Source organism: Festucalex cinctus, chromosome 8 (genome assembly GCF_051991245.1).
Source record: "Festucalex cinctus isolate MCC-2025b chromosome 8, RoL_Fcin_1.0, whole genome shotgun sequence".
In the NCBI taxonomy this organism is placed as follows: domain Eukaryota; kingdom Metazoa; phylum Chordata; class Actinopteri; order Syngnathiformes; family Syngnathidae; genus Festucalex; species Festucalex cinctus.
In genome coordinates, this window is record NC_135418.1 from 27,226,809 (window position 1) to 27,252,294 (window position 25,486).

The 25,486-nt window shown below is 38.0% G+C and overlaps 1 protein-coding gene across 6 annotated transcripts in view; it reads right to left on the bottom strand.

Annotated features, from left to right (window-relative positions):
• Positions 1–4,589: 4,589 nt before the first annotated feature.
• asic1b (acid-sensing (proton-gated) ion channel 1b) overlaps positions 4,590–25,486 on the bottom strand; it is a 185,093-nt gene continuing 164,196 nt past the window's right edge. For 3 of the 6 annotated variants that reach the window (XM_077530077.1, XM_077530081.1, XM_077530079.1), the window contains 8 exons: positions 24,611–24,738; positions 17,569–17,719; positions 16,208–16,264; positions 14,775–14,928; positions 8,065–8,156; positions 7,839–7,918; positions 5,958–6,062; positions 4,590–5,040 (listed from right to left, as the gene is read on the bottom strand). In XM_077530077.1, coding sequence (XP_077386203.1) covers positions 4,945–5,040; positions 5,958–6,062; positions 7,839–7,918; positions 8,065–8,156; positions 14,775–14,928; positions 16,208–16,264; positions 17,569–17,719; positions 24,611–24,738 — 863 coding nt within the window. In that variant the 3' untranslated portion in view covers positions 4,590–4,944. Of the gene's footprint in view, positions 5,041–5,942; positions 6,063–7,838; positions 7,919–8,064; positions 8,157–14,774; positions 14,929–16,207; positions 16,265–17,568; positions 17,720–24,610; positions 24,739–25,486 lie in introns of all 6 variants that reach the window. The other 3 variants (XM_077530076.1, XM_077530080.1, XM_077530078.1) reach the window with 1 other exon arrangement.

Sequence of the window (25,486 nt, forward strand, 5' to 3'; positions counted from 1 at the left end):
CTGGCAACTACAGTGCAGTGGCAAGCTCTTCTATTTTTATTGTGGTGGAAAAACTTGCCAAACATGTTCAACAGAACAAATTCACTGTAAAATCTTAGCTTAAAAAAAAAAAAAAAGAGTAATGGAGTTTGAAAAAAAATAAAAATAAAAACTCCCAGAGATTATTTTTTTTTTGAAGCAACTGGATTTTGACTGTTTTTGCAAGGCCCACAGAATATTGTGTTCTATTGCTATAAAAACATGGAAAAGAAAGATTACAGTCTCTTCTTTCATCAGTTAAAGAAAAGTATGTTTGTATCAGTTTCCGTTTTGCAGCAATTAGCATTAGAATATAGCTAAGTTTCATCATTCTTCACAAACCTGTTGAAAACACTGGCAAAAACAGCTTGTTGCAACATGGTCCTGGCTGATCTCTTATACTCTGCTGCCACTTACTGGCCCTTTTTTTTTTTTTCCCTTTGTAATAACTACCAATGCTTTAAGCGACCTCTTCAGGTCAAAAGCTGCATCAAAGCTTTCTGTGTAGTCTAGCATAAAACATCATCACATTAATTCTGGACAAAATAAGTTTTTACTGCTGAAAATGTCTCAATGAGTCAAGTATCCCTTTAACTAGTTTTTTTTTTTTATACTACCAGTTAATAGAAACTCAATAGAAACTTCAAGTGAAATGCTTTTCTAGAAAAACTGCCCGGTAAGAAGAATTATCTTGACAAAGAACATATTTTACACATTTTGTCTTGACCTAAAATATTGACTCTTAGCTAGATTTGAGTTTTTGACGCGTTGCTCCTCTATATGTGTCCGGCAACAGTATGAATTTTCTGATTCCAATAACTCATAAAATATAATAACAATAACAATAATAATATAATAACTCAACAACAAAATTGCTAAGGACAATCTTCCCGACGCATCCAATAATTTGGCCTTTGCCGACGTTGGCAAAGGACGACAAATATTTAAATTTCACATTTGTCCAGATTGTTGGCGTTTTGCGTCCATCGCTTAAGCAGTCAAAATTCATAATTCATCCACCCGAGCCTGCTGACAAACAAGCTCTTCAGAGACTCGAACGTTCACCGATTAAAAACACAATCTCACAATAGCAATTTTCCAAAATGATATTTACACTTTATTTATGCAGGGCTAACTCAATAAAACAGCCCATTGCCTGGGTGATGGAGACAGGATCAACAGGCAATAAAGTGAGCGCGTTTCATATGAAAAGCAAAAGGAAACAGTCAGATCGGCACGATAGTAATCATAAGACGATACTGTATATCCAGAAGAAGAAGAAGAAGAAGAAGAAGAGTACATTTTCTTTTACATTAGCTCTACATACATTAGTGGTGGTATTGTGCTTTGAGAAGACGTCGGCAACAAGAACACAGATACGGAAACAGTTCAACAGCCCCACAACACAGAAGGAGTCCACTCCCCAACATTGTCCCCCTGTTGCAGCCCCCCCCCAGGCAGGGATGGATGAATGGATGAATGGATGTGTACAAATGAACAGAAAAGCAAACAAAACAAATACACTGGATTAAAAAAAAAAAAAAAAGTATATACACCCTGGTTCAAATGACAGATTCTTGTAATATAAAAATGAGACCAAGATAAATAAAGGAAAAACTTCTTCAAAAATTGTGACCTTTAACCTGTATGACTTGATTAAAACTTTTTTTTCATTTTCAAGAGAGAGAGTACAATAAGTGGGATGTAGCTGTGTTCAGTATTGTTTTCCCACGTGTTTAGGAAATTTTTTTACGGTCCAGTGAAACCAAGGTTGATCATTTTGGACTACACCAACACAACACCGATCATCACCAAAAGATCAGCATAGTGGCGCAGCTTCCTGGCTGTTTGTTTTTTTTCCAGCTGGAAATGGGGCCTTAATTCAAGATGGAGGGAATTATGAACAGTTCAAAATAGCAGTCACTGTTAGCAAAAAAACATTCACACTTGCTACTTTGAAGCAAATAAATGTCAGGAAAAGCCTCCCGGAACATCTGAAATTCATTTGCGGTTAATCAGAGGCACTTTAGATGGTGGCAGGTGTGTTCCGTCACCCATTTAACACGTCTAATGGTGTGATCGGCTCATTGAGAATGTAGCCACGCCCCCAGTTATGAGGGTGTGCACACTTGTGCAACAACATGATTTCACTTGAGTTATACAGGTCATCGGTCACATTAATGGTAGAAAGTTTTAAAATTATTTCTTCACTTTTTTTTTTTTTTTTTTTTTTAACAGTATAATCATAAAACATGGCATTCGTACATGGGTGTGTAGACTTTTGATATCCACTGCAGACGAACAGATGACAAATCAAGAAAGTGTGTCGTCCACGCCAAGCGATCAACCTTTAAGACACAGCGAACGATATGTCGTCTGGTAACATTCAAAAGAAACCTGAAAGCGATGTGAGACGAGAGAAAGGAATTATTTGAACCTCATGCCTACTGCGGCCATCTTAGGTCAGATGACATTCAAAAGCAATTGTGTTCTTGCTGTGACCCAGCGAACGAACCCTGGAAGAGGAGTCGGGTTGAACATTTTTGGTGAAAAAAAAAAGACGGCGGGATCCTACCCTAAACGACCTTAAAGATTTTTTATAACATTCAAAAGCAGTACGTTTGTTGCTGTGACCCACAAGGTCAAGGATGAAAGCAGACATGTTGAACTTTTTTGTAATAAACAAAAAACAAACAAACAAACAAACAAACAAAAAAACCTAATAAAAAAAAAAATAATAATAATAATAAGTCAAACCTTGCCCCCTTTTTTTATTTTTATTTATTTATTATTTTTTTTAATTTTTTTATTTTTTTTATTTTTATTTTTTTTTTAACCGGTGATCCAACTTGTTCCACCATTTTTTTTTACTTTGACTTTACCTTTTTGGAACTCCCTCTGCTAGCTTAATGCTAACAGGAGCTAAAGACTGTGGTCGTGTTATAATGCTTTAAATATTCCAACACTTTTTGAAAACAACATTACAAAACTCACAGGCATGTATTGTTTATCATCTGCAGAAAAAAAAAAAAAGAAAGAAAGAAAAAGACTATGTTAAGTGCAACCAACTGAGCCTTCTTCGTTTGTGTCTGCATGACTGTATTATAGCTACAGGGTGTTTCAAAATGTTTCGACCCCATTTCGTAGGTCAATAATTTTGACAATTTTCGTTGGAATGACCTCAAATTTTCACAGCTTGTGTAGAAACGTTTCAAGTTTTTGTGCGTCACATCGAGCTTACACAAAACGCAGGAAAGGAAGTTCTGAACGTCGGAAAAAGTGATTGGGGTGTAATTCCAAAATATAACCTGCCACTTGGTGTTGAACATTTATGAAAATCTGTCATAGAGCCAACAAGTATTTGTACTTTACTTTGTAAATGTAACCAATAAAAGTTATGACCTTCAACATAAAGTGTATTTAGTTTCATTAAGATCCATCACGTAGTTTCAGAGATATTGGCATTTAGAATGGGGTCAACCATTTTGGAACACCCTGTACAATGGATGGAAAATGAGTTTAAGATTATTGATGATGCGCACAAAGCTTTTCTTGTTTTTTAAACATTCTATTTAGTTATGTTATTACTGCATTTACATGCAAATATGATTTGAGCGTCACGGAACAAATTAAACTTGTATTCAAGGCGCCGCTGCGCGTCTCATTTGAATGCGAGCAAACGTTGCTGAGAAGAGGGACGAGGGATGTCACGATAAGGGCAATATCGTGATATCGTGATATTAAAACTGCCACAATATCATCGTCGCCATGTTCACAATATTTAAAAGGAACACATCTGTTAAAAAGAAGTCGGGTTGATTTCCATTTGTGCAGTTCTAGCACCCTCTAGTGGCTATTTTATTTGTGCAATTTAATTTTCATTAGGGATGTTTTGGCCTTCTATGTTTAAAATCGATGCTAATTGTCAGATGACGGGGAACCTAATTTGCTTGTGAAGCCATCAATGTGTGCTTGCATTAGCAAGTAAGTGCCTCAATATAGTTATTAGATATTTTAGGTGGTTGATATGCATTGCCGTTATGTACAACAGCACAATATTGTGCTTTTTTTTTTTTTGGTATGAGATCTTTTTTTCTTTTCTTTTTTTTTTTTTACAATATTGTGGTCTTTTTTAAATATTGCCAACACCCCCACAATATCGTGATAATTATCGTATCGTGACTTTCATATCGTGCTAATATCGTATCGAGATGTTTGGATATCGTTACATCGCTAGCGCCCGCTACATAAAACGCATCAACTTCCTCCTGCCGAACGAGGCAAACTTGGTACTTTTTGAGTAGTATATCAGATGTGTGTATATATATAACACATATCTTAAAAAAATAATAATAACCCAAACTGTAAAGCAACCAAGAAGTCATGCAAATGGACGAATAGGAGAGCATGCATTTACACGGTGAGACCCGAACTTTCCGCCAACGCTCGTTATGCGAACACACGCCATGATGTCGCTACATGTGCTGAGCAAAGGGGGATGTTTGACCCTCTGGTGGATGAAGTGGGGGTTTTCTCTGTCTCTCTTACTTTTTTTTTGGGGGGGGGGGGGGGGGGGGGGGAGGGACTGTACAGTTTTCCTTTCTTCTCATGGGTGCGTTTGAGAGAGAGAGCGGTCCGAGTTGACGTCTCCTTTGCGGCAGTGCTCCAGAAGGATAAATAAACGAGAGTCCTGCGTGAAATGGATGTTTTTCGGGGTGCACACTCTTCTCCGCGAAGCCCGTGGGGGGGGCGGGGGGGGGGGGGGGGCGACAGTTTTCCTCCCATTTTTTCCATCCGAATTGCGCGTACAAAAGTTTCCGTGTTCGGCCGTGGCATCAGTTCCTCGCCCTCGTTGTATGGTTTTTGGACTTTGGTTGCAATAACGCACGCACGCACGCACGCACTCAAGCTTAGCTCACGTTCAGCTCAGCAGGTGAAGTCCTCAAAGTTGCCCTGGGCCGGGTGATGAGGTAGCATGTTGCCCGGGTACGTGGACGGCGTGCGCAGGTTATCGCACGGAGCCTAGCGGGAAGGGGAAAAAAAAAAAAACACAAAAGAAATGAAAAAGGTGATGTCAGCAATAATTTTCAAAATTATATTTACACTATTATGTTCTATGCAGCTGCACTAGTTTAAACATAGTATTCTGGTAAAAATGGTCTTTGGAATTTGAATTAATCAGCAAAATCCAACTGTTTTAAACCATCTCAGGGGGCGGCCATTTCTTTTTTAAACTTTTATTGAACATAGAAGAATAATCCAAATACCAGTCAATCCAATTTACATGAATGAATCCCATAATAAAATAAAAATACAAATTAAAAACGGGAAAAATAAAATTAAATAAAAAATTAATAATAATAATAATAATAATAATAATAATAATAATAATAACAAAAACGTATACATACGTATATAAGTATTGTATACACATTAGTCTGCTCGCGGGACGGGAGGGGTAAAATGGCCGCCCTGTGGCTTCAACGGTTTGCACAGGCATGTATGAGTTATCGTCTTCCCAGTAATATAGACAGATCAGTGGATATATACCACCATATATACACCATATGTCATTTATTTATCTATTTATTTAGTAACCATTTATCTATTTATTTAGTCATTTATTTATTTATTTAGTCATTTATTTATTTAGTAATAAATAAATGACTAAATAAATAAATAAATAAATAAATGACAAAAAGTTAAAATAAAAACGGATTTACTTCCATTTATATTTATTTTTTGAGATATAATTTTGGAATTATATACATTTTTTTATATTCATTTTTGTTTTCACTTTTAGTCATTTATTTATTAATTAATTTAATCATTTATTTATTTAAAATTTTGGCAGTTTTGGTCCTCCATAGGCATAGGTGCACATAACAGTATACGTTTTCCGCAAGGATTTATATTTTCGCCACCTCTGGTTTACTGACATGGTGCTTCACATCATCCAGACTCAGCACGGTGCCCCGGTCATTGTTGTTGCTGCGCCCTTTGTGTTTCTTCTTCACGCACCGGCACAGCTTGTACTTGATCACCTGAGAAGCAAGGCACAGAAACAGACAGACAGACAGACAGACAGACAGACATGTCATCGGAGCACAACGCCACTCGTTTGAGCCCACGCGATTTTGTTTTGAAAGAGATTTCACGCCACTGTAAATGTTTCCCCACTGACCACGCAAAGCAAACAAATACGCAGAGATTTGCAGGCCAAAAGCTCTCAGCATCGCAAATTGTTCTCTCTGACTAATGACAGTGGACATTCTGAGTCATCTAAATACAACAGATGAAATGTTAATGTATTCAAGACGTGCGCGCGCGGCAGTGATAAGTTCAATTTGGTCTTTTCGAGGAAGCAACTGGCACCAGGAATGAAAGAATAAGAGCTGCTGATTTTCCTAAACATTTCGATTTTGTCTGAAATCTGGTAAAATATGTATAAATAATAATATGGGCTACAAAGTACTTTGTATATATGGACAAGAGATATGCTAAATAAAAGTATGCCTAACAACACTATATGATTATAATATTTATTTCCTAGTTAATACAGAGTAATCATTCAATTTCATTTTTTATTCCTTCCAATCCGTATATTAAACTCAATGCAAAAATTGTCCAAAAAATATTCTTTTGATATATTGTGCAGCCCTAATTTATATTCAACAAGAGTTCAGTTGGATTAAAATTGTTCCCAATTTGATTCAGTTCACTTCAGTTCAATCCGATATGGAACATCAATTCTTCTTAAATGTCAAGGACAGTAACTTGTCAAATGATTTAGCTTATTTAATAAAAGTACCACCTGTTGTAATCGCTTAAGTGTTACACAAACACTGACATCAGCAAGGATGAGATGAAAATAGTACCGGATTAATTCTAATTTAATGATTGTAAATATATTTAATTTCTTGTGAGCAGTAAATTTCAAGGAAACAGTAAGATACAAAAAAATAAAATAAATAGGGGATGGGAGAGTACCGATACGAGGTATCGGTATCGGGCCGATACCAGCCTTTTTTCAAGTACTCGAGTACTCGTGACGCAGACGAGTACAAGCGACCGATGGCAGAGGGGGAAGACGTTAAGTGAGTCCTCCTTGCCTGTAAGTGGCGCTAGCTTGCAGCAATTTTTCACCAAAACTTCACCGGTTTGGAAATACTTCAAAATTGTTAATCTTAAACTAAAAGAGCATTTTTGTGTTGTATTTTGAGCGTTAAGACTATTGAAGAGTGACTGTGCTGGTTTTTTGTCAAAATTAAAGGAAATTTATTTGTTTAAAAATATCTTTTAGTGATTTTTTTTTATTTGTCAAAATGTACTACTGGTATCGGCAGTTGGTATCGGTATCGGTGAGTACTGAAGGTCTGAGTATCGGTATCGGTCTGAAAAAAAGTGGTATCGAACATCCCTAAAAATAAATAAATAAAATAAAATAATTTAAATAATCGATTCATAGTTTATTTATTTATGAATCTAAATTGGGCTAAAAAAGGGCAATCGATTCTATAGGGATTATTGGATTTTTTTTTAGACCCAACGACCCAACGATTCCACGGCAAAAATGTTTTTCCCACATTAAAATGTGTGTGTGTTTTTTTTTATATTTAATACACAGTATTACTTCTTATTATGAAACTATTATGACGTTTTCTTCCTTATTTTCAATTTATGCTGTCATTTATAATCAATACAGAGTAATCAGAATGTGCGTTTTTTTTTTTGTGTTTATTTCCAATATATGCTACAGCATATACTACACAATGGCGCTCTGCAACCGTTTGCGCAGTGATGATTCAGCGCTGCTTTACCTCGTAGAGGTAGTCAAAGAGTTCAAGGATGGTAAGGATGCTGGCTCCGATAAAGAGGCCCATCTGACCGCCGATGTCACCTGAGAGGCAGAAGTGGGGGAAAAAAAAAAAAATGTTGCTGTGTATTCCACGGGCACTACACAAGCACTCCTAACCTTTCGGAGCGTGTTTGAATACAAAAGCCTCCGCCGGCCGCGCGTATCGTCTTCGTCGGTCATCTGCTTACCCAGGAGACCCGCCAGCTCGTAGGCCTTCTTTTGTTCGATGGTCTCGTAGTTGAGGGCTTCAAAGAAGATATCCAGGACCAGAAGGTTATCTCTGCGGACAGACACGGGCGCAAAATGAATGACGGCAGACTCAATGGCGTAAATAACTTGCTGTTTCTAACTAAGGATTGGGTTGGTTCGAGGTCCTTGTGGGTGTGTTCCCAAAAGAGCAAAACATAAAAGGCTATTTTGAGTCCGAAGGCAGCCTATTATCCAAAGTCGTGACCATCCGTCTCTGTGGAGATGAGATCAACTCCGCACGTTGGACTTCTATTCCGATCAGCCTTGCATATACAGTAGTTGTTGTTTGAAATAAAATTGGGAGTCACGAGAAGCAATGAGCCATCAGTGTCAAAAGAGATTCTGGTGAAGTTGACGGCTGAACCGAAGTGACTCCGGGCAAAATGAGGGCAGCGCGGCATCTGCTCACATCCTCTTGAAGACATTCGGCGTACATTAGCACGTTAAGTAATGTAGGTCACAGGCTACTGTTCCATGGGATAATGTTTCTTGTTGAAGATGCAAGCCCACAAGAATGATGACTTTGAAATTGTAATATTGCACCACTGCAAGCCCCAAACACAATTTAAGAGGCAAGCAAGCAGCAAGGAACAGGATTGAAATATGTTCTACCAGAAACTGAATTTGAATAATTTATACTCGAATTTGTATCACTAAACTTGATTAATTGCATTGTAAAACTGAAGTTGAATTACAATAAATATTGTTTAATTGCAACAACTGAATCAGAATTATACGAACGTAAATTATGTGCGAATTCAGTTCTCTAAATTCAGATTTAAAATTAGCTGCCCGTGTACTTTAGGAATAGCAGTAAATCTCAGATACACAGATCTGCTCTTCAACAGAACACCTTTGTTTTTGAGCATGTAAAGGTTTGCGCCGCCTTTGCACGGCGCTAACCGGCAAAACTGGAGCAATCCGGTTAGCGCCTAATTCACTAAACGCGCGCAAATGGGGAAATCCGTCACTCAGTGCGCTGCCAACCAGATTGCGCCACGGTGCGCCAATTTGCGCGTATGTAAATGAGGTAATTTGCATATATTTGAAAATCTGCCCACCCCAATGCAAATGAGACTCATTGATATGCAGCGTCTAATTCACTAACGCCAGCGCAAATAGCCACATAAACCTGCCGCAACCTCGATCCCGGTATCATGACAGCAGTGCATGCCATTTTTGAGAGAGAGCGTGAGAGATTTTTCTATGTTAGGTATAGGACACATAACGTAACCCAGGCTGATTGGCAATGGCGGGGAGACATTTTACGATCATTTTTATGTGCCAGATGCATATTGTACGCCCACGCCAACCTCTGAAAATATATTTTTTTTAAAACGACCGTACCAATAATTTGTACTTTATGAAGAATGATGTCGTTGTCGTTCTCTCTGACACTTACTCTCGGTCCTGTTTTTATTTAGTTAACTTTTAGTCAACTATAAATCTAGTATTTTATTATTATTTTTTTTTCAGTCCATGAAAACAATTTTATTTACCTAGTTTTAATCAAACAAAAACTGTCAACGTTTTAGTCTTTTAGTCAGGACAATCATTTTACTTCTGTATATTTTTTTGTCAGCAGATAATGTTGAACATTTCGGATCGAAAACTTTTTCACATAAAATCTTCGCTCATCTTTTTGATGAAAAACAACTTCACACACAATTACAGTGGCTACTATGGCTCCATGCTACAAGCTAGTAAGTTAGCCAGCATTAGATAGCGGTCCGATTAACATTGTTGGAACGTTATATAGCCATTGGATTATTGTTACGTTATAACTGTAATTTACTTTTTTTTTTAAATTTTTTTATAATAACCTTTCACGGTGAATCCACCTACTGTTTGACCCACGTGTTTGTGTTCGCTAGCTAGCTGCAGATTTGAAAAGGGGTGTGTCACTGTGTCACATGACAGTGTCACAGTGACAGATTACAAAAGATTTGACAAAACTATATAATTTTCGTCTCGCTTTTGTTCATGAACTAAAATGTCCATAGATTTTTGTCCATGTTTTTATTAAATTACGTACATTTTCGACTCGTCTTCATTAGTCAACGCAAATTCATTATTAATGACGGTTTTAGTCTAGTCTAGTTTACATCTGCTGAAAAATGTTTGTTGATGAAAATATTTTTGTTTAGTTTTCGTTCACAAAATTAACACGTGTGACGCGTGGGCTCTGCGGACAAATTGACTCTCCTAAGCAGCTCTCAAAGTCTCAAGCGTGAAGTCTGGATCCATTGTGACCCTAAACCAAAATGGATAATCTTCACCCTTTTCATCAAGTATTCATTACTTTTTGGCGAACAATAACTTGTTTTCTTAGTCATTACAGGGCAATGGAACAAGGTGGAAAAATTGATGGCTGGCGGGACCGCCTCCATATATAAGCTATATTATACAAGTCTCTTTATTAGCAACATCTTTCACGCTGGCAGTCGAAGAAGAAGTCCCCCCTTGGTGTATCGCTGGAAGGCATAACCGATCAATAGGTGGGCACATTTTCCTAAAGGTGTTTTTTTGTCAAGCTGCAGCTAGGCCGAAGCTTCCAATCCGCATCATATTGTTGATATGATGCCATGTGTTGCAATACTGTATGTCAAGCCGCTGCAGTAAGCCAGTTCGTGCAAAGGTTTGGCTTTGACACCACTAAGCGGCGAGCAGCCCACCTGCCAAGGCATGCAGGGGTGGCCCGCCTAAATAATGAATCTTGTTTTCACTCCTCAGAGTGAGCGTAGCGGTGTGGGAGCTTCTCTCTCTCTCTCGCCTACGCTTCTTCTTTGAAAGTTTTCGCTTCCGCGCGTTCCCTGCAGACAGGCAGTCGGCATCCTGCCAATGACATGCGATTTACACCGCCGAGCGCTACGCAGCCCACATATGGGGACTCTCAGGGGCATCCCAAACTGAATGAATGTATGAGCATAAAATTAAAGCGCTCGCGAAAGGTTAGCGATATTGGTCGAAAAAAAAAAAAAAATCAGGTTGAATCTAAAAGTCACTATAACATTTACAGGTGAACTTAATTTCACTTTCTCTCAACTTTTCATGGCACTTCTCCAAATAGTCAGTGTTCCAGTACTTTTTGCACAACTTGCTTTTTTCGACCAAGGAGCTAAATGTCAAAATTCAACACAGGTGTTTCAACCATGAACGGACATTTCCTGGTTCAATTGGAATTGGTATTTAAAAGAAATTGGCCCTGGCATTTTGACTTATGTCCACCGGCCCGGCCTGGCCCGACTCCTCCACTGATATTTTGACTGATGTTGGTTCACTTTTTTGTCTATATTCCAAATTGATTAATGGACTAGTCCCACTAAATTGTGGGCCAGTATCTTGGAGTAAAATGGAGGAAAATAACTAAAAAAGCACTGCATTTGCCCCAAAAGACGCCGGCCAAACGGGCATCTGCCCTGTATGCCAGATGGCCAGTCCAGCCCTGTTAATTATCATGCTGTTCATGTTTTGGCATTTCGCACCGTCTAATTTCCTGAAAATGTAATAGCACCTGAAAATGTAATGAAAATTTGCACTGAAAGTTGCTCTATGAAGGAATTTGCTCCAAAATATTTGTATTTATTTATTTGTTTCAGGCAATTTCAAGTTAGTTTACAAAACTAACTAAAATAAAACTATAATTAGAGAAAAAAATGTCCTTTGTTTTAGTATTTGGTAATTAATTTAATGCATGAGTCTTTGGGGATGATTTTAAATGTGACTTTTAGTAGATTTATTTTAATATAAACCGGAATAATGACGCCACGCCGATGGTGTTTTTTAACTGTTGCGCACGAGTAATACACATAAAAAAAACAACAACCTAAAACTAATACTGAAACTAACTAAACTAAAACTAAGCATTTATTGAAGAACTAAAACTAAAAAAAACTAACAGAACCACCCTGGAAAATAAATAAAACTAACTAAAAAAAAAAAAAAAACTCAACACAAAATAAAAACTAAAATGAAAAATTCCAAAACTATAATAACCCGACTGCCATATTACAAATAAATTGGTTTATATAGTGTAGCATTTTTCTAAACATACAAAAGCACAAATAAATTATTTGTACAATTTTTAGAACTAAACACAATTTCTTTTCATAACATTACGTGGCCCTTTGCTTCCTTCGGATTTTCTGTATGTGGCCCTCAAATGAAAAAGTTTGAACACCCCTGTTATAGAGCATTATAGGTTAATCCTGACATTTCCATCAAAAGCTCAACCGACCTTTCTGTTTGTAGTTGGTAAGATAACATCTACACTATGATCTCTATCGCCCGCCAATATCTGGGGTTTAGGTTACACCCCGACAGTTGGGTGCTGAGCCCATCCTGATGGCCTGCATCATCTTCGCAAATATGGAATGACGAGTCATGATGGCTTAGAACAATTTGCAACCAGAACTGTCACTGAAGATTCCAACGACGCTTCCTGTTGTCTATTTTTCCCTGCTTGCCTAAAGGCTGCAATCTTGCCATCCCCACGAACATTTCCCTCGATCCATCCCATGAGGACGCGCAAGCGATTAAAACATCAAAACGGAGAAAATAAGGTGGGTGAATTCACATCCAAGCGAAGGAATTAACGGAGTGACTTTAGGGGCGCTCCGACAGCATCTGCTGTAATTATCTTGTCCCCAACTGCTCCGCCGAGAACCATAGATGAAAGATTCAACTGTTACCCGCGCCCTCCTTCCCGTTTCTTTCGGCGACTTAATAACTTAACCGAATCTTTTAAGCAGATTTGGCAGGGAAACACTCGATACGTGGTGGAATAATCCAATTAAACTCGCTGTCGTCTTTTTCACCTGGGGCCCGGAGTGTTTCCTCTAGAGTCATGTTGAGCGACTCTGCAGCCAGCAACGGAAGACCACTTGCTATATTATGGATATGTTATGGAAAATAGACTTTTTTTTTTAATGACTTGTGTAGAAATATTGGGTCTCTGGAGTTGCCGCCCACTAATGGAGTCTGAAATCACAAAACCAAGTAAATTTTTGTTCCTTATTTCTGAAAGCTTGTCTGTGAAGGAGCCCTTTTTGCTAGATTATGATACAATAGTGGGCTGATTTAATAAATTCTGGAAAATCTGCCCCTGCCTCGCTTGGCCTGCTCTGGCCTCTGTTGCTTCTCCATTAATTACAACAGGTAGCGATCAATTGAGGTGGGATCGACTGAACTGTGTTGGCCTCCACTTCACTTCTGTGGAGTTTTGCCACAGATTTCACATTCAAGAGGCAGAGTCTTGCCGAGTGGATTTTTCGATGACTCAGAAGAATGGGATTGGGGCATAAGACTTCCCCCCATGGAGTTTTTCTTGCCTGGTGAAGATCCCCCAATTAAAACAGGAGATAACATTGATTTTTGTAAACTGTGGGCTAAAAAAAACAAAAAAACAAAAAAACTTGACTGACAAAGAGTCACATGCTGCATTGGAGAGGGGTGAACAGTGGCTCATTTGCATGGGATGGAGCCACCCCAGTCAGATGTGATTTCAAGTGTACTGTAATACAAGAAGTAGTATTTGTGTAAATTTGGGATGTCAGGCGATTACATTTTTTTAATTGGAATTAATCGCATGACTTCAATGGTCTATGTGTTCTAAATGTACAATAAAATATACAATATTTATTTTCAAAATTTTCATACTCAACATAAAAGTGAAAAAAATGCCTTTTAGTCATCAATAGAATAATTTCATAAAATTGAGTTAAAATTAAAAAGATGTACTGTAAAAAAAAAAAAAAAAAAAAAAAAGTGCAATATTGATTTGTTTTGAGGTTATTTTCTGCCACTAGATGGCATAATTGCATTTGGAAGACGTTGGTGACAGCTCAGTGCATTTTTCTTTTCACATTAAGAACTATCTAATCTGTAACGTGAAGTAACTTGTGAAATTCTGCACATTTTTAAAATTGTAAAATACAACTTTACCCCAATATCCACAAAACTATTCATTATTATTTAATTTATTAATAATTTTGACATGCAGGTGTCTGGAGTTCCGCCCAGTACAGGCTTTCTAAGTAAGGGGAGGTCATTAATCGTGCGTTAAAAAAAAATGAGTGGCATTATAGAAACTTAAAAGGGATACTTGACTCATTGAGCCATTTTCAGCAGTAAAAAGTTAATATTTGTCTATAATTAATGTGGTAACTTCATTATTTTCCATGTACAATTAATACCTTTAAAAAGTAATTTCTACTTGTGTTGTCAACTGATAATGACATCACCTGTGCTGAGGAAGGAGGTAACGACCAATCATGGCTCAGTTTACTGACCAAACCCATCAAACAGGTGAGCCATGATTGGCCGTTACCTACTTCCTCAGCACAGGTGATGTCATCATCAGTCGACAACAAGTTGAAAAATACTTTTTAAAGGTATTGATTGTACATGAAAAATAATGAAGTTATCAAATTCATTCTGGACAATATATTAACTTTTCACTACTGAAAATTGTTCAACAAATCAAGCATCCCTTTAAATGAACTCAAAATGAACGCACTCATTTTGACACCCCCGTGTGTAAAATACATTTTATGCAGCTTTTGTTTGGTGGCATATGTGATTTTTTCTCAAGTAAAATGAATGCTTTAGCTCAATAAAGGTTGTGAAACTGACATAGAGTAAGACTTACGCAATGTACTGCTCGGTCTTGTTGAACTTCTTGGCGAGATACTTGGCAGACGCTTTGCTGGGGATCTTGACGAAAGACATCTCTTTACCGTAGCGCGTCAGGTTGCACGGCGTCTCGCACACGCAGTAGTCGTTGTCCCTCTCCACGAGGAAGTCTAGACGGGGGGGGGGGGGGGGGGGGGGGGGGGTGATACAAGAGGTTTGAAAGGAGGAAGTCAAGCGTGGATTTATCACGGATACGGGGTGACATATAAACAGCGCCTGCGGACGCCGCGTTGTTGTGCAACAGATGCCGCGAGGTGAGGCTGACAGGTAAGCTTTTTGTCATGTGGACATCTGAGAGTGCGAGTCAATTAGGAAACAGACAGCAGACTTGAAGGCGCGTCTCCAAGCCGGCACGCAACTGAGATTCAGTGTTGGAGGACGGCTGCCGTTGGCGTCAACTTATGCGGGGCTCACACATACAGACAATCGGATTAAATGTAAGCATTTTCCCTTCCTTGCCATCAAAGTTAACAAAATCCTGATGATAGGATTTCACTGAAATATTATCCGGAGTGATTACCTTTTAGTGTTGGGTGTTCGTTATGATCAGAAATCTTTTGACTGCTTAACTCATTCACTCCCAGCCATTTTCACAGAAATAATCCCGGCTGTTTTACTGAATTTTGACTGATTTTGTAAGGCCCGCAGAATATTGTGTTCTATTGCTATGAAAGCATGGAACCTATCAAAAGAAAGATAAAAATCTCTTCTTTCATCAGGAAAAAAAATGTATGTTTCTATCTGTTTCCATTTTGCAGCAATTAGCATTAGAAGAGCGCTAAGTTTAATCAATTTTCACAAAATTAATTTAAAATTGTAAGTAATTTAGCTTTTTTTCTACATGGCCCTGGTTGATCTCATTTGCTCTGCTGCCACCTGCTGGCCGTTTGTGTAATAACTACCATTTCCGCAACCGTTCTTTGTAGTTGAGAGGCTGCATCAAAGCCTTCTGTATGCTCTAGCATAAAAAACAACAACAACAACAACAACAACAAAAAAACTTATAAATACGTCTTTGGGACACTTCAAACATAAAAAAAACGTATTTACACGTTATTGGGAGCAAATTAGTTAAGGGAGGTTAAATCCTACCATTTTTATCAATATTAGTAGGCGGCCATTTTGCCACTTGCTGTCGGGTAAAAATGACATCACATTTTCTCAGGGCTCAGGTAACAACCAATCACAGCTTCGCTTCAGAAAACAGGTGATCTGTGATTGGTCGAAGCCTGAGCAATTGTGATGTCATCTTCAGTCGACAGCAAGTGGCAAAATGGCTAATATTTTCCCTTCATATTGTGTGGGGTCTCTTTCACTTTAAAAAATGAAGAAGGAAATTAAAATTTTGTGGATGTGTATTTGTATGTGCATTAGTGGGTTATCTCTTACCCAAGGCTGGATCTGCACACTCCTTATACTGCTCAGGGGTGCAGTAGGGAGCGTCTCCTGCAGTGCAAAGTAAAGGACACTCAGCATCAAAAACATGAACGATAATCAATACCACCTTCAGGTGAAGCTAGGTGTTACTATTTAGCAACATTTCTGCATAATAGGACAGTACAGTGTTGCATTTATTCAAGACTTGAAATGGTCCAGATGTGAATGCACGTGTGTGGTCGATTGGTCTATGTGCAATATGATTGGCTGGTGTACTTCGCCTGTCAGCTGGCACAGTAGACTCCAGCTTCATCTATGTGCTTAATGCAAACAGCCACTACAGAAAATAGATGGATGCATATATGTCCTTGAAGGCAACAATCCAACAAAGAGGATGACATTGACACAGATGACGAACAACGCGAGACATCCTACGTTAGGCGTTTGTCCTTTTTGTTTTGTGGCTCTTCGTTCAAGATTTATCCGAGTAAAAGCACCATCTAATCATCCATTTATTAATTCCCTGTACTGCTTGTCCTGTTCAGGGTCATCCCAGATGACAAAAGGGTGGAAGGCAAGGTACATCCCGCAGTGGCCATATCATATCATATCATATCATATCATATCATATCATATATCACACATATATCATATCATATCATATCATATCATATATCACACATATATCATATCATATCATATCATATCATATATCACACCATATATCATATCATATCATATCATATCATATCATATCATATCATATCAGGCCCCATCATGGCAAATAATACATGGAGTGGGAACTATAAATGTCCTGAGTGCATTTTTGGTAGCGTAAAGCTCCATTTGGCAACCTGAGGCATTTTTTTTTTTTTACAAATTCATATTCAAAAACTCCTTTATTTTTTTTTTACAGAAGCCTTATGGCTATTTAACCAAAAAACTTGAATACTGACAAGAAAACAATGTTTTGGAGTGTCTTAACTGCATGCACACTGGCCCTTTCAGTGCATTAAATAAATAAAAAAATTAACTTAAAAAATGAAATCAGCGATATGCAATGTTTTATTTAAAGCATAATGTAGAAAGATGAGCTTCAAATTATATTTATGTGTTTTGGGATCAGAGTTTGTGGTATATTTACAGCAGTGTAAACATTTAACATTGGCAGTGATTAAAAGTATTTGGTGGTATGTCAATTACTTGTGGAATTACGATGTATCAAAAAAAAAAAAAAAAGAAAAAAAAAAAGAAAAACATGAACTCGCCAATTATACCATCACAATGCAAACTGGAACTAGTTGTGTTTAAAAAAAAAAAAACACTTTAAAAATGTAGCTTTTGGTCAACCTAACGCGATCGGCGATTCTCACCGGGCATGTGGACCATCCTGCAGTTGCAGTTCTCCACCAGGTAGCGCGTCTCGCAGTCGATACGACAGGCCGTGATGCTGTACGTGCTGAAGAAGTCCGAGTCCATCGGGGTGGCCTTGCAGTCACCCCACGGAGGCGGCAGATAGGTCAGCTGGGGCGGGGAGAGGGAGAGGGAGGCTGATTGATTGCTCGTGAGGCAAGTCACAATTCCGATTGTTAGTTACATATATATATATATATATATATATATTTAGTGGATCTTAGGTAACAACCAATCACGGCGCAGCTTCAGAAAACAGGTGAGCTGTGATTGGTCGTTGCCTGAGCCCTGAGCAACAATGATGTCATCTTCAGTCGACAGCATGTGGCAAAATGGCCGACCCCTGAGATGGATAAAAACTGCTGCATTTTGTTCCTTAACTCATATTTCACAAATGTTACATGAATCAGAATGTCATGTCTAGACTAGTGAGGTCACATATATTCTTTTTGTCAAGAAATGTTTAAGATTGACTTCCACTTTAATAAACATGACGGTTTGATGTCATGGAAATAAACCCATCAGCCATGTTTGCCGAAACACAAAAAAATCTGAAGAATCCCGCAAAGTAGCTTCTGAAGAAAAACATGCAGATATATTCAGCGAACACTAAATATTTATGAATTGCTCGACACACTAATGAACAAACTGACAAACTGTTTCACCTCCACTTCGACGAGTCGGGCCTCCGTGCGACAATGTTGCAGAAACCAAGACGCGAGACAACAGCAATAAATTAAATACGGACAGTGTGGGCCAAAAACCATCTCACTCAGATTAATGTAGTCGTATATCAAATGACACAACATATTTATGACTTGCCTCGCCGAGAGATCAGATTTTTATTAACCTCTGCTTATTTAGCGCGTGTGTGCGTGTGCTCACGGTGACCATCAGTCTCTTTTACAGGGATGGCTTGATGGCAGTATCAGCACAGGCAGTGACGGCGCTGAATGAATGTGTCCAACTTTTAACGTCTTCATGGCAGGAGGCGCTAAACTCCGTTATTCATCAATCTATTTAGCTAGCTTGCTACAAAGTAGCTATAGGAAGGGTAGACATGAACAGGAGAATGCAATCGTTTAAGAATAGCTCTCGATAACATGTTGATAGAAATTTGACTTTATACTAAACTTATCGGTTGGATCGGACGATATTTAGCATTTTATGCAAAATCGGTGATCGTCAATCGACTTGTAATGTCTTGATTTGCTCAATTTATCAATGACGTCATTGATCGGCTCCGTGAAAGAAAACATGAATGTTACATACATTATATTTTTCCCCGGATGCATTTAAAATGCCGTCAATTATATATGGGTTATCGCTATTGCGCCACCTTCTGATCAAATCTGTTATTATTATTTATTTATTTTTTTTTCAAACCTATTGATCGCTGACTGGTGATCAGCCAAAAAAAATCCTGATCATGTAAAGCTGAAAAGTATTAATACAAATATCAAAAATAAAATTAAATAAATGGATTATAATTTTATTTAAAAATATACATTCATCAATTATATAATCATTACAAAATTAAATTAAAATGCAATATTTGAAAATAAAATTATAGGAATATAAAAAAAAAAAAAAAAAAAAAGACTTAGACTTAGACTTGACTTTATTGATCCCTTTGGGATGGCTCCCTCTGGGAAATTTACATTTCCAGCAGCAATAAGAACAGATAATAAAATAAAAAATAATTAAATCAATCAATAAAAAAGGTTATTACACCAGAGATTGAATTAATAATAATAATAACAACAACAATAACAATAATAATAATAATAAAATAAAAATTCAATCAATCAATAAGTAAGTTTATTACACCGAGATTGAATTAAATAAATTAAATTAAATACAGTACAGTACAGTAAAGTGCCATATTTGTGAAGTGAAGTAAAATGAAATAACATTTGCCTCACAACTTAAAGGTTTTTGGGGGCTGAAATGTGGACAAGCAAGCAAACAAGCAAACAAGCAAACAAGCAAGCAAACAAACAAACAAGGTAGAATTTATAATTTAAATCCCATGTAAAAACATACATTACTGTAATCCCATGTGAACTGTGTTATTGGTGTTCTCGCAAAGACAGGAGTGTGTTTTCCATTTTGCATGCTATTAAATATTAACACTAATTAATTACACTTCAGCCTCCTGGCTGTGCGACGCATTCAATGAAGGAGGCGGACGTAAACAACCTCCGCGCGTGCCTCCATCTCATCAGTTCAAACAATTCATCAAGCGGCACTAAATTAGAAGCTGCTGTGTGATTTAGAGGGCCGGCGTTTTGCAGTTTTCTATTAAACTCCCCCCATGTGTCACATTTTGGATTTACATGGACTAGCTTAAAAAAACAAAAAAAAACAAAAAAACAAAAAAAAGGCAGCTCAAACAAAGGTACAGCGGGGATCTTCTAGATTATATGAATAAAATGTAATCAATGCTGAGTTATCGTCTTATAAAAATATCTGCTAAAGTTCCCCAAATAAAGATTTTGAATTCTAGAACATTACAAAATTGTAGTGCATGACTAATCAACTGAAAACACCAAGAAGAGAAAGATTTGAAATCCACATTTTTATTGTTGAAGTGTGCTTCATAAATGAAATTCGACTCTAAAAGTGTAGTTTATTATTTTAAATAATATAATAACATCTTAGAGTCGTGATCTGCTTACTTTTACCACAAAAGATGGACAAAAATACTCAAATTTGGCCAGATTGTCATTGTGTTTATGTTGCATACTTATAGCGTTAAACATTCAACCTTGATATCCAATATTTCGGCCTTGCATTTCCCGACATTGATTGCAATGAAGGTGTCATGACTTGAGTCATGCAGGAGTAATGTTTGGGTCTTGTCTCATGTCTGGGGTTAACACCTGGGTTAAGTTTGAGTAGAGTTCATGACCATGCGCCAGAGTTCACGACCCGTTACGTGTCTGTTTTGGTATTGATGTAACATACATTGATGTAGCATCCAGTTTCAACTAGTTTTAGGCTGTGTGATGTTATATGATGTTTGGAACTGTCTGTAAGAACTATGTTATGTCAGGAATCTTTAATCGCGTTACTGAGGAATCTTTTATGCTATATGATATGTTTGTTGATGTCAAGGACTATCTGCAATTACTGGGTTAACAGCCAATCAGAGAATTCCATGTCAGTACTGGTACTCACATGTCTTGCCACAACCAATGAGATTGATTGACTGTCTATATAAGGGTCTGAGAACTGTGTGGGTTTTGCCGGATTATTGCTCACTGTTTCGCTGTGCTTCTCCGCTGCCCAAGGGGGGCTTTGGCGTGTCGTGATTCTCGATGCATTCTCCTTGTTTTTTGTTTAGTCAAGTTATGTGAAGAAATAGTTAAAATCTTATTTGTGTCTGCGTTTTGGGATCCAACAAAAAATACTTTTTTTTTCTGGCCAGATTATTGGTGTATGTATGTATCCTGGTTAAGCAGTGGAAATTATGTACTAGAGTGCAGTGACAAACAAAGGAAAAAATACAATCTCAGAATAGCAATTTTCCGATTGTCGGTATGCGTTTATTCCAGGTAAATGAGCTACAAACGTGCAATTTAGCCAGCATGCTTATTTGATGATTTGCTGGAAGTAAACACCAATTAACATCGGAGTTGTATTGACATGAACATTTGGCAACATGGTTCACTGTGGAGGTGTGTTGCCGTCGTGATCTTTTCACAGTCAAGTGGTCTGAAATGTGAAGCTCATTAATGTTTCACACGCCGGCCGCGCAACGTAAACAACTCGCTTTCCAAGTTCAACTGGCCGTACTTTTCAATGACAATCAATGGATGTCATTTTGATGTAGCAGTTATTAATGCAGCCGTTATTCAGGGCTCATATTTACTGATTGCTAACGCAACAGAGGGGGCGACGTGGCCTTTTCAGAGTGAGTGAGATGTTTAATTTCACAACGCTAAGGGTAAACTGTATTTTTACAGCGACCAGGCAAAAAAAAAAAGAAAAAAAAAAAGCAAAAAAAAAAGCACAAGCGTCCTTCCTCATATCATTCATTTTACGAGACTGTTTGGATCATCCTTATGGCTCACTACGAGCCCTTTGGGTTCGGAACCCGCTAAACGCGGCACAATTTGGGTCATAAAACACAAAAAAATAAGAGTGGGAATTCTAGGGGGAAATATAGAGGAGGATATTAAAGGGGACATATTATGTGAAAGTGACTTTTTAATGTCTTGTGTACAAATTGTTGGTTGCCCGGAGTCAGGGGCGGAGCTACGTGGTGCATGGCCAAATTTCGATACCTGTGACTTCCCTGTCATTTACACATAGATACAGTATTCTTAGATCCTTTGATACTCTGTCACAATTCCTTTATATTAGGGGTACACCGATCGATCAGCCAGCCGATTTATCGGCCCCGATTTCCTTAATTTTGGAAAATTGGTGATCGGCCGATCCCTTAAAAATAAACCGATCTTTTCCAGCAATCTCATCTCCCTCCTCAGAGGTCTGAAAAGGTCAGCCACTGTCCTTCTTCTGCTGCAATGACTAATAGGATTTTCATTTTTATTTGAGAGAACTACTTCATGTGCATTTAAAACAACCCATTTGTATTATTTCGCTGATATTGTTCAATGTTTTCCAATACAACAAGATTGGAACACTGAAGGTATATGCTGCTTGTAATGAAGAGAAAAAAAAAAAAAAAAAAATCGTGATCGGCAGGTCAGACTTTTTAAAAGATCAGGGATCGGTGATTGGACGGAAAATTATGATCAGTGCACCTCTAATTTATAATATTTGTATATTTAAGAACAAATTTACAATTGATATGAATGGAAACTCAAAAAGAATGTGTCAAAATCAACATGGTCAGTCGCAGAAGCTGTATCATGTCAAAGTCAAAAGGGTGAGCAGAGCTGCAGTGTTAGCATTAGCTTCGGCTAACTTGTCAACACGGGGTTGCGGGGTATTTGTGTCCGCAAATATCATATGGCACATCACAACAATTAATGAAGTGATAATGTAATCATATCTCCATGGGTGCTCACTTGAAGTGTGTGCGGTTATATTAGCCAATAGTAACTTCCATTATAAATAGCAGAGCCACATTGAGTTTTTGTTAAGCCAATTTCACCATAGAAAAAAAATATGATGTCAAAATGTCAATAATTCTCGATCCTTGGGCTATTTTGATAAAATTATGCAACAGACATGTTAACAAGTTTCCAGGGAAATCTTTTGAAAGGTGAAATAAAAAAATTACATAATATGTCTCCTTTAAAAGGACTGCTGCGTGAAGAGCGGAGAATAACAAGGAGCGAGAGCCTTCTGCAGACACTGACGGCATGCAAAAAATCTCCCTTCGCAGCCTGTCAGGTATGGACGTGAAGTGACTGAAAGAGTCCTCCCAAATCTGTCCCATCCTCTCTGCCATTTAATACCTGCGGTCCTGCATCGCACTCGAGCTACACTCTGGTACAGGATTTTGGCTGAGTGCAGGTGCAACACTCTCTAAACATTCGGCGGACAAAGAAATCACCTCCACAAGCCTTCACAGGAGGACTGATTTGCGTAATCATGTTGAGGCACATGCTTTTATTACGCTGAATGCGTGATTTAAAATTGAGAACTCCTTTCAAAATAGGATAGACTTTAATTGCTGGTAACGTCTGGGTGTCACCTGACAGAGGTTCAACTCCCAACCAAGCAACCAACCAACCGACTTCCAGGCTTGTCCAGCAATATTTTAGAAAGCTGGATGTCTCTTGCAGACTCCTGTGAATTTGGAAATGTATCATTTTAATTGACATTTTGCAGTTATATTGACAGCATGCCAGAGTTTTGTGGAAAGAGGCATTAAGTGGGGGATTCAGGGTCGCTATGGCAACACCATCTATTATGGTATTCAACTTATTATAAGCCAATGTACCATGAAAATGATTTTTTTTTTTTTTCCGGAGGGGCGGATGTAATTACAAACAGTTGCTTCAAGTTATTGATCGAGCTAGCTTGCTTTTGAATTTCATTGTTCACTTAATATACTTCTTTTGCTCCCACATGTTCACTTTAGTTAACGAATGAACAATTTGATACGTCAATGGTTAGACATTGTTGCCTCTCGTGCATTTTTTGGGCCCAGCATTTCCCACTGATGAGAAGTCGAGGAAGCAGTTTCTTTACTTTTGAAGTTATTTAATGCTTTCCCCCTGCCTGACAGCCAGTAATTGTATTGTATTAGATTCAATAACAGTGTAAAATATCACTCTGTGCAGCTCTAAATAAACGTTTAAATCCTGACGCTTGTAATTAAAGCCACAGAGGGTACGCATAACTGCATGTGAATGTTAAACGGGTGTAAAAAGCTCAGAGGTTTGTGTGATGTGAGGACAAGAGCCGAAAGATTCAAGCAGATGGTTGTGTGGCAAGGGAGGGTTGTGGGGGTGCAAGGGTGTGCGATTGGTGCTGGGACCCCCGCCAGGGCTGCATCAGGCGCATCTGATGGGGAACGTCCCAAAAAGAACGGTGAAATTCATCACTGCTATAATGGCTGGGACAATAAACAGGTTTATGTGGCTGATAAAATTGGTCCAACGATGCCAAAAGGTCGACAGACGTGTTTTATTGAAAAACCTCCGGAACTGCTTCGTCACTGACTCATTGTGCCCCAATACAAGTGGAAACAAACAAGCTAACAAATGGACACACAAACTGACTACCTAAAAATAGCTAGCTAGCTAGCTAGCTAGCTAGCTAGCTAACTAACTAACTAACTAACAACCCAGCAGTAGTTGGTGAATTAGTTTGCTAGCAAGCTAGCTGGCTAGCTAACTAACAACTAATAGCCATTAACTAACTGGCTAACTCCCCAGCAACAGTTGGGTGAATTTGGTAGATCACAAACCAATCATTTACAGCTATCTAAGTAACAAATAAGCAAACACATAAACAAACTAAGTACATAATGCCGGTAACAAAACAAACAGGAGTCCATTCATCATCTGGACTTACCCGTTGCTCCTGACAGGAGACAAAGGTCTGGAAGCCCGGCGCCACCCCAAAGCCCAGCTGATCGATGAACGGCGGCTCGTCCTGCGTGTGAATCTGAACCTTGATGCCCGCTTCAAACGACGTCTCGTCTGTTGACGAAAACGGAGCTTGAGAAAGATCTGATCGGTTGGTTCTTGCAATTTATTTTAATGGTAACGTTTTAAGATGAGTTTGAAGTGACTGATATTAAAGTGTTTTGGCATTTGTGGTATATTTACAGTTTAATGTATTAAATTTGGAAACTATGTATATTTTTAGTAGCATTATCAATTACTCAATTTTTCACTATTTGTGGCCCTGGCAATCGCGGGGATTTTTTTTTTTTTTTTTTTTTTTTTTTTTTTTTTTTTTTTAATGAAGACATTTATTGTGAGTGAAGCAGTGTATTTACTTTTTATTTCTTTTTCAGCTGCTAAGAAAAGACCTAGCAGAGCAGCTGGGATTCATTCGTGTGTTGGATGTCTGCTTCTTGCTGAATTTTCCGCACCGCTTGATGCCCATTATTGCCTTCTAAGTCAAAGTGTCAGGCTACTTTCTATTAAAAAAAAAAAAAAAAAAACTCAGCAAAATGGGCTGATTTTATATTTATATAGGCTGACTCAATAACTAGCCAAAAAAACAAATAGAATATTGAACAAACAATAACAAATAAAGTAGGCTACCTAGCTAACAATCTAGCGCACCAAATAGCATACTATCAGTAACAACCGCCATCTAGCTGACGAAGGAACAAAGTAGCTAAGCTAACTAAGCAACTGACAACTAGCTAACAAACAAACAAAAGAACAAACAAACAAACAAACAAACAAACTAGGTTTTTAAAAAACTGGTTATCCA